Source organism: Ostrinia furnacalis, unplaced genomic scaffold, assembly GCF_004193835.3.
Source record: "Ostrinia furnacalis isolate ACB-3 unplaced genomic scaffold, ASM419383v2 OfSCF3121, whole genome shotgun sequence".
Lineage (NCBI taxonomy): Eukaryota > Metazoa > Arthropoda > Insecta > Lepidoptera > Crambidae > Ostrinia > Ostrinia furnacalis.
In genome coordinates this window covers 480,452-490,617 of record NW_021133360.1, presented here as the reverse complement: position 1 = coordinate 490,617, position 10,166 = coordinate 480,452, and the positions used below count along the sequence as shown (strand labels likewise).

Here is a 10,166-nt window from a genome sequence, read left to right as displayed (position 1 = left end):
ATTAAATATTCCACAAAGCCATACAAGCTGCTCAATATTCCAATAGACATTGTCTACCTACATTATTAATATTATCTCTGTTGATATGATTAAATTGGCATTGTGGAATATTTACCACAGGTTTTGCTTTGTATAATAAAATCATAGATTGCATAACATTAAGTTTAATATGCAATTTTAAATACATAAAAGCAGATATTTTACACAATAATTTGATACAAACTGAACATAAGATATTTAAATATCTATTGCTATTTATAATAAAACGTCATTCCGGTCATGCTGCAACTTAGATCTAAATAAAATACAAGTGTATAATTATTATAATGGCACTTTTATAACAAAAATTTAACACAAATTTTATTTGTGTCATGCACACAAGTTTTTTTAAATTATAACATTCTAATTAATTTACATGCAGTTAATAGGCTAAGATAATGTGAGCATGACTATGATATTATTATTATTATTTAAAGGTATATTTTGAGTATACAATATACAGTAACTGAATGCAGGCACTGGGCTGGCAGAGACAGTCATTCTAAGGAATCGTTGATTATATTATACCAAATGGACAACTCTACATTAGTCAAATGTTTATAACAATCCCACATAACAAGCCCTGACTCTCTGTCTGATCGTTCATAAGTAAATAAAATTCATTGGATCGGTGTCATCAACATTCAGCATGGAACACATTAATTGAATATAACATTAGATAAAATTTCAAACATCAATTAATTAGTTACAAATCAATAACTCGAGCATTAGAACCTTCTTATGTGGAATGTCATCAATTCATTTATCCAAAACCAGTAAATATGCAGTCACTAACAAATTCTTCGTAAAAGTCACTAAAGTATACAGTCTTTAAATTGAATTATGCACTAACAGAAGAACTTCCTCTCCTTCAACGGCACATTGTCCTCGTCACTGTCCGAGAAACACGCCGCGAAACCACTTTTGTCTCTCAGGGAGTCCGGGCGTTCACCACAGCTCGGTTTCTTCAAGTCAACTTGCTTGTTGGCGCACCGTCGCCGCTTGGGCCGGCCGCGCGGTTCCGAGCCCGAGGGCGTGGCCACGTTCAGGCTGGCCAGCGAGCTCACCTGCTCCATTGAGTTGCTCAGCACCAACACCGAGTTCTCGGCCTGCCTCACGGACAGCCCTATGCACTTCCCGCTTCTTGTACGGGATACGTTATCTTCAGGATTTTCCTTTCTCTCAGATTTGTTATTTGAGTTACTGATCTTCCTTCTTTTGTCCGGTGCCACCTTCTGTGGCGTGTCCTCCGGGGAACTGTTTTTGGTCCTCTTGGGGTACCTGGATGTCGCACTGCTCTTGGACTGGAATGAGATGTTCAGATTGGATGTTGCCGGCTTGTCTTCTGCATTGCAAGTAGCTTTTTTACCATTTTTAGTTTCTACAAACTTTAACAAGGAGGTGCTTTTATTTACCTTAGCAGACTTATCGTTGCTCTTCAAAGTGACCAAATTGACAATGTTTTGAGACGAGTCAGTGCTGCAATTTAGCATTGGGGTTTTTGGAAGCCCCGTGTTGACCGACTTGTTCACACAAACCAACAATGTGTCATCTTTCTGTACGCTCCTCTGGGACTCCTTGATTATGTTTCTACCACCTTTATTTCTTAAATTTCTTTTAGCAGAATGGATCTTCGTGGAGCGAATATAGTTAGCAGTGAAACCAGACACATCACTGAGATCATCAAACTGACCGTTCACAGGTGTCCTAGCAGTTTTCTCATTACAATTCTGTTTTTCAATACTCTGGTCCCCGCCAGCGAGTGTTTCAAGTTTTCTAGTTCTACTAGCAGATTTCTCTTTGTCATTATTATATTTAGTATTGCTTCCGTTGATTATTTCACAGTTGTACGTTTCAAAGGAGTGATTGTTTTGACCATTGTTATTAGTCCTTTGAGCCTTACGCAAGCTTCTCCTGAGTGTTCCAGTCACCTTGGGAGTAGAAGTAGCAATTTTATTCTTCTTATGTATAGTCCGATTGGACTTAGACAATCTGGCCTTTTTAGACTTGCCTTTGATAGAAGAGTTCTTAATGTTGAAGTCCAGATCGGACCCGAGCGTGTCAGACTTACAGCTCTCCAGCAATGTCTGCTGGCTCTTTCTCTGGGACGTTTCAAAATATACATTTTGCTGTTTTTCTGTGGACACAGACTCATCATCGAGCAGAGATAACTTTCTTTTCTTCTTCTTCTTGGGTGAAGGTGTCTCTATAGTAATACTTTGAACACTTTTAGGTTTAGAGCAGTGCGCTTCCTCGCACTGCCTCTTTATCACATTGTCGTAGTTGTACAGGCAGGGGGCCTGCTTGGTGCAGATCCAGTAGGATATCTCGTCCATGCTGTTCATAAAGGGACCGTCGGCCGGCCGGGCCTGCTGCGCGGGCTCGCGGGGCGCCCCCGGGCCTGGCGGAACAGGCGCGCGAGGCACTGAAAAGGTGTGGTCCATCCGCAATACGCTCGGATCGTCAACTCAGAGCTCCCGTCCGAGAACATACGACCGAGCCGCAACCGACGGCCGATCAATGCATTATTGTCCATTTTCTTAGACGTCCCATGCCATAAACCTGAAATAACAGACGCTTTCGTTGAGAACCACAAGCCACACGAAGGCATTATGATTTTGGGAGACTTCGAAGGTTAATAATCGAGTTTAACTGAATCTATGTGTTTACTTACGGTTTCAATAGCTACATTACGCAGTAGCATCGGTCACCATCAGGATCGGTCACCAGGAAAACCAGTAAAGAAAGCCAAGATTGAACCGCCAACTTTCAATGCTCATAAATCAAGAAAACAAACAGATATCAATACAAAGGGGTTATCAACGTTACAAGGTCAATAAATAAAAGAATACACCAAACATTAAAACTCGGTTTTAGCCGTTCAAAGCAACAAAAAACAGAAAGAAAAATATTTCATTTTGCGGCACAAAATGAAAACGATGTTGCCATTCTCTGTTTTTTAAGAATGTCAATAAAGCTTTGAGTTTTGTATTTTTAGACAGTCATAGAGAAAGGTAGATAATGCAATGCCTAAAGACCCGACTTGATCGAACGATTGTGTTGTGGTACTTATTTAGGGTTGTGGTGGTCTTGTAGTGGTGATGCAGTGATGAAACGAAACGTTTTTTCTTCGCGCCTTTTCAAATGTCAACGCAGATCTGTCACAACATGTTTTGTTCGACTCGTTTTTTGTAGAAAAGTCTAGTAATATCGCTAAAAGTGACTGTACATCGTTGATTTTGTGACTGAAATGTGAAAAATTCAAACATGAACGACATACAATGTCTTATAGACCGTCAACTGGGCATTTGTAAGTATAAAATTGGTCATTTCATAATGTATTAAATTTTGCGAACCCTATCTTTTCATGTCGTGTGATTTTGTAGATTGTCGGTTTAACTACGATAATGTACTGAAGCGCCTCGTGGTGAATGGTGAGGAGTCGTTCTACGGACTGCAGAACTCAGTTCCCGCAGCCAACTTCGACCAGGACCCCCCGATATTCGCGTGCCGGTTCTCGGAGGCTCCCGGCTACGAGCACATCCTCGCCCTCGCCAACGAAGATGGCAGAGTTGCTATTCAGGTGGGTCATCGCGTTTTATAAAATCACAAACCAATTATTTGTAATATAACTTTCAATCTGGACCATTATGCATTTTATGTATGGTTTTAACCCACCCCTCTCATGGTTTCTGCAGAATCAAAACGGCAATTTCATACTTGAACACCTAATAGGTATAAAACATTATTTTCGAAGATTACAGTTGATTAATATGCACTCCCAGCGTTTCAATAAATCCATTTTCGGATATTGATTTAAATCAGTGATTTTTATTTAAAAAATCATGCAATGAAAAACGTGATTTAAATCATGCAACCCTCCTTTTATGCTAGTTACCTACTTGCTGTTTTTTTTACAATTTCCTATTTGTTATGGGTATTTTAGGTTAGCTAGCTATTAATAATAACATCAACAAAACCTTATAGATATAGATGCTATGAAGCCATAATAAGTCTAGTAAGAGGGAAAATACAAGAAAATACATTTTTCAATGTTTAAATTATTTATTCAATTAAAATATATTTATTTTAAAAATTTTGTGTTCCAAGCTTTAAATGCATTTAGTACAAACCTTGACTGGAAATGCAGAAACAACCTTTCCATTACAATACAGGCTGTGCCTAGTTGGTTGTTGATTTCTGGGGTAATTAATAAATTATTTATAAGCAGACAGAACTGCCTGTTTATAAATTCCAAAATGGATAACTTAAAGTAGATAAGCATTGAATGACAAGGATGTAAGGCCTGCTCAGCTGTAGCGATAGATTTTTTTTATTTTCTATCTTCTTAGGGCCAGTTCCATTTATCTGACATTAACTTTTGCCTGCCAGGAAAAAATTATAGCCTATTTCACCCAAGAATAATGTACTTTCTACAAAAAAACACATCAAAATTTGGTAAAAATCTCATTTAAAATTAAGTTCCTAATATGCTTCAACAGTCTTTCTTTTGACTACTTTCCATTCTGAGAATGATCAAGTTTGCAATTTTACAATGCATTTCGCTATCTAATCTCGTAAGACCGTCGGTCCCTTTAAAAGAACCAATTTCTCAAAGTCTCTCTGTCCTGAACAGGGTTGAAAATCATGATTTAAACAAAATCCTATTTTGTTTTTTCACTAGAAATAAATCCTCAAAAAAAGCTTGTCCTAAGTTTAACATTTTTTTACAACTATTAATTTTAATTTTTCTTTCTGCACATATCCTATAGCTTAATGTTGTCACAATCTACCGACAAAATTTCTCAAAAAATCGATCAAATGTATGGAAAAATGAACATTTCTCCATAGAAAATGGCAATTTCATACTTTACCATCTAATATTAACATTACAATTGATTAATTATGCACTGCCAGTGTTTTATCAATTCCATTTTCGGATATTGAAAATTGATATTAAAAATCGTGATTTAAATCATGCAACCCTGAACATTTGTAGGTATGGCCGAAGGTCCTTCCCAGTGACCCAAAACTTCATTATACATTTTTGTTAAAATTTTCGCGCCAAATGGTAGTTGAATTGTTTTATCTATGGCTAATTACAAGTGGTAGGAGTCGCAAATTTTGCATAGAGGTTCCTTTTAGAACTTTTAGAGATACTCACTAAGATGGGATTTTGCAAAATTCAAAAAACGGAATCCACGCGTACGGAGTCGCGGGTGGCCGCTAGTAATAGGCTAGTTGCCTAAAAAAATTTTTTTAGTCCGTAATGTTTAATATCAAAAAATATTGGACACGTATAATTTTATTTGTCAATCTAACAAATAATTACATAGTTATGGTGCGTTGAAGTTGCGCACGACGTCACAACGTGCGGCATTTTTAAGCAAGCGTTGACGTCACGGGCCTCTTCTTATGAACTTTGGGGCGCTTTATCTCTTTAAATTTTCATTAGTTTGAAAAAGTGAAAAATACGTGTAGAGTATTTTTTGATAAGTTAACTGACGGACTAATTAAAACTCTTGCTTTTTGACCCAGGCAACATCCCCATTGATAAAAAAATATCTTGTTTATTTGTAGGACACATCCAGCATATCTTCAGCAAGCACCCTGGAGGGCTTCCAGTGCCACAACAACGCCGTGTTCGACCTGGCGTGGATGCCGGGCTACATGAACTTTGTTACTGTGTCAGGTGAGACATTCTCTTCTATCTTTTAGGTCATTTCAAATCAGAACCCTATTATTTAACACTGCTAATGTTTCTCCTCAGGTGATCACACTGCGTGCCTCTGGGATGTGGCTGAAGGTGCTCCCAAAAGGATCCAAGTGTTCTCCAACCACACAAGGTCAGTGAAAACTGCTGTATTTCGTCCGACGGAACCCACGGTCTTCGCCACCGGAGCTCGGGACGGCCACATATTGGTTTGGGACATCCGCACCAACAGCCAACCCGCCGTCATCCTGAAACCGGACAACTGTCTGATGAACTGCCACTCCAGCTTCACACCGAAAACCCCCGGCTCGCACTCCAAGCGGCCGCGCATCGACACGCACCGCGCCACCAGCATCACCGGCCTCGTCTTCCAGGACGACTCGACGCTCATCTCCTGCGGCGAGTGCGACGGGAACATCAAGGTGTGGGACATGCGCAAGAACTACTCCGCCTACAAGCGCGAGCCGCTGCCCAAGCACTCCATCCCGTACTGCGGCAGCTCCACCAAGAACGGCTACACCAACCTCATCATCGACGACGCGCGCGTGCGCCTCTACGCCAGCTGCATGGACAACGTCATCTACTGCTTCAACGTGTCCACGTACGCCACGCTGCCCGAGCGCCGCTACACCGGCCACGAGAACGGCACCTTCTACATCAAGACCGGGCTCAGCCCCGACGGCGCCTACCTCGTCAGCGGCAGCAGCGACAAGCACGCCTACGTGTGGAACGTGCGCTGCTCCGAGCCGCTCGTGCGCCTCGCCGGCCACTGGGCCGAGGTCACGTGCGCCGCCTGGGGCCCGCGCGCCGACCTCAAGCTCGTCACCTGCAGCGACGACGCGCGCCACAAGATCTGGCGCGTCGGCTCCGAGCGCGACCTCGCCGACGCGGCCGCGCTGCAGGGCCGCGCCGAGCCCGCGCCGCGCCCGGCCGCGCCCGGCCCGCACTGGGGCACACTCGACCGCACGCCCGGCTCGCTCAAGCGCAAGGCCGCGCCCGCGCCCGCCGCCAAGCGCGCCCGACCCGCGCCGCGCGCCTCCAAGCGCTGCCTCGCCGACCTCATGGCCGCGCGCGAACCCGACGCCGACGCGCCCAAGCGCCCGCGCCGCGACGCGCCGCCGCTCGCCGCCGGCTCCAAGCGCCGCCACCCCGACGGGCCCCCGGGCGCCGACACGAGCCCGGCCAAGCGCTGCGGGCCGGACGCGTCGCCGCCGCGCGACTGGGGCTACATCCCGACGGCGGGCTCGTCGTTCATGACGCCGACCAAGAACTACGAGCGGAGGACCTGCAAGCGGCTCTCGCCGCGGAGCCCGAAGCCGGTGTCCCCGGACGCGGCGCAGAGGTCGCCGGTGAAGGTGTCGCCGAGCAAGGTGAGGATCATCTCGTACACGACGCCGACCAAGAACCTGCCGAACTTCGCGCTGGAGGGCGAGGCGCCGCACCTGCGGCTGATGTCGCCGGTGCGGAAGAAGCCCGAGGCGCCGGACTGGCTGACGCTGATGACGCGCGCGCGCCGCGGCCGCGCCGACGCCGACAAGCCGCTGGCGCCGCTCAGCCCGAAGGAGAACGTCCCCGCTCGGAGGAGCTCCGTCTCGGAGAAAACCCCCAAATCCGCCAAGAAGGGTCGAACGTTGCTGAAGTACTTTAGCGTTACGAATAAGGATAAGTCTAAATAATTAGAAGTGAGCAAATTATATGAGTTGTTTCCTATTCTGCACGATGTAAGGAGTCAATGTTTATTGCGTGATTCTATCGATGTATTTTATACGTCGACGTAGACAAACTTTAAGTATTCCTGACGATATGGCAGTCATCTTTAAATTCGTACCAGTGTTTCGTGTTCTTAATCGTTTACGTAGATCCATAGATCTGACATTTCAATATTTATTTACGAGGGTATTTTATAAAATCTGAGATTGTGCCTGCCATTTTTTTAATTTATCACGTGACATTATTTGTAGCCAATGGGGGTACTTAGCAAGTTCATCATGGAATTTCGTGATTTAAAGTGTACTCAATGCTCAATTATTATAGATGAACTAGCGGCCGCCCGCGACTTCGTACGCGTGGATCCCGTTTTACCCCCTTCATCTATCTTACGCGGTTTAGATTTTTTCATACAAATGTTTTTTCCCGCTAACTCCCGTTCCCGGGGGAATTTTGCAATATCCTGTTGTAACTAAGCTTTAAGTTTATTAAGGTACCTGCATGCCAAATTTCAAGCGTTTAACTTAAGCGGTTTAGATTTTTCATACAAAAGGATTTGCCCGCTAATTCCCGTTCCCGTGGGAATTTCGGGAATTCCTTTCTTAGTGCACCTCTACGGTACCTAAGCTACGTCCCTTCCAAATTTCAAGTGCCTACGTTTAGCCGTTTAGGCTGTGCTTTGATATGTCACTAAGTCAGTCAGTTTCTCCTTTTATATATTTAGAAGATTCGTGGATGATTTCTAATTATTGAGAATCTATCTAGAAAGAGAAACCTATTCATTTGAAGAAAAGTAAAATGTCGTTTGTTTAGTAAGACTAAAAGTAGTGTGTACGATTTTAACATTTTTACTATTTATTTAAATAAATAACGAAATTCTATGGTGGATGTTACAATGAGGATCATTTCGATTTTTAGCTGTGAATGCAGATTTATAGGGCTAAGAAATCCTTAATACACAGTGCAAAAATTTTTGTTCTACGACAAAAATTTACGAAGTTATGGCCATATTACTAAAAAAGTTCACTGACCGCCCGGCGCGGGGACGATGACGTCATTATATCCGATCCGAACGCTGCCGGCGTACTGCGTGGATAGAAAATATTTTTTTCTAGCCAAATTATCAGTTTTAGAGAAAAACTTGTAATGACATTTATTCATCAGAATAAAGTAAGCTATCGATAGGTAATTTTTAAAAATGGAAATTGTGAAAAATAACGCAAAAAATCCATACGCTCATACGATTCAATGGCACGCAGAGACGCGATTGGGGTCTCCGCGGTGGTATATTTGGCGATTTATTCAAATAAAGTGTACATAAGTGTTGTTAGAGTCATATCTTCTTCCAAGTAAAATATAAAAATGTATAAGTATTAATTTATTTACTTCTAACAATAAGGTATAACTTCTAACAATAAGACATTGCTATGAAAATCATTTCGATGTACACTTAATAATACCTACCTGTTATTTAGTTTTTCTGAGTTAAACCTACGCACCTACCTATCTATTCGCCGTTCCCATGGGCGGGCCAGCTGCTGCAGGAAAGGACAGCCGCTCCGTGCTGGAAATCTATTTAATCTTAGCCTAGAAGCTGGGTATGACTACCCCGCCCCTCTCCTCTCCCCAGGTCATAAGCTGGGCATGACTTCCCCCTCGGCCAGAAGTTGGGTATGATTTACCCCCCCCCCCCCCCTCCTGGCCCGAAACTGGGTATGACTTGACCCCTCCCCCTCCCCCCAGGCCAGAAGCTAGGTAAGGCTTGCCCCTACCCCCAGGCCATAAGCATAAGCTGGATATGACTCCCCTTCGGCCAGAAGCTGGGTATGACACCCCCCCCATGCCAGAAATGCCAGAAACTGGGTATGACTTGCCCCCCCCCCTCCCCCAGGCCATAAGCTGGGTAAGGCTAGCCCCTCCCCCCAGCCCTAGAAACTGGTTATGACTTGTGTTGTTGTTTTTGGACATAGCAATACTTATTTTTCACAATTTTTATTTTTAAAAATTACTGGTCGATAGGTTACTTTATTTTGAAGAATAAATGTTATTAAAAGTTTTTTTCTAAAACTGATAATTTAGCCGGAAAAAAATATTTTCCATCCCATTAGTACGCCGGCTGCGCTCGATTCGGATATAATGACGTCACGCGGCCTTGCGTACGTTGACTTTTAGCGGCAAAAACGGCCTATGTTTATTACTTAATATCTTCGTAAGTAATGGTCCGATTTGGATAATTCAAAAAGATATATCTTTCTTATGTCTTAAAGATTAACGTAGATACTAGTTTTATTGAATTTTCTACAACAGTACTGATCCTCATTGTTGCATTTACTTTTAATTAGAGTAGTCTTAGAATCATTTATTTCATCAAATCATATCATACCCATTATATGAATAATTGTGTAAATAAGTCTAGTTGATATAATTCTGCATGATCTTTCTGTAGTGAATACTAAATAGTTACGGTAAGACCTATTTGCATAATATCACACACAGTAGTTGTAAGTAATTGTTGGTACTAAATTAATTTTCGGATTGTGATAATAAACCTAATTGTTTTATTAGAAGTACCTACTGTAGTTTCATTAATAATAATAAGTAGTTTATTATGTTTGATGGTGTGTGGTGGTGGGATATTGTGGTGTCAGTCTGTGTGCGTCGTCTCGTCATTCTTCTGAAATTACTTGATTGGTCCAAAATATTTTTA

At 42.8% G+C, this 10,166-nt stretch overlaps 2 protein-coding genes across 2 annotated transcripts; one reads left to right on the top strand and one right to left on the bottom strand.

The window, feature by feature from the left end:
- Positions 1 to 390: 390 nt before the first annotated feature.
- Positions 391 to 3,011, bottom strand: LOC114357291 (myb-like protein D). The gene is made up of 2 exons (XM_028310828.1): positions 2,714 to 3,011; positions 391 to 2,601 (listed from the first exon to the last, which is right to left on the bottom strand). Exon 2 carries the CDS (start codon positions 2,481 to 2,483, stop codon positions 888 to 890), a length of 1,596 nt encoding a protein of 531 aa, XP_028166629.1. The 5' UTR covers positions 2,484 to 2,601; positions 2,714 to 3,011; the 3' UTR covers positions 391 to 887.
- A 124-nt stretch (positions 3,012 to 3,135) lies between these two features.
- Positions 3,136 to 7,882, top strand: l(2)dtl (WD40 domain-containing protein denticleless). The gene is made up of 4 exons (XM_028310827.1): positions 3,136 to 3,349; positions 3,426 to 3,622; positions 5,620 to 5,731; positions 5,810 to 7,882. Exons 1-4 carry the CDS (start codon positions 3,307 to 3,309, stop codon positions 7,426 to 7,428), a joined length of 1,971 nt encoding a protein of 656 aa, XP_028166628.1. The 5' UTR covers positions 3,136 to 3,306; the 3' UTR covers positions 7,429 to 7,882.
- The last annotated feature ends 2,284 nt before the right edge of the window (positions 7,883 to 10,166 follow it).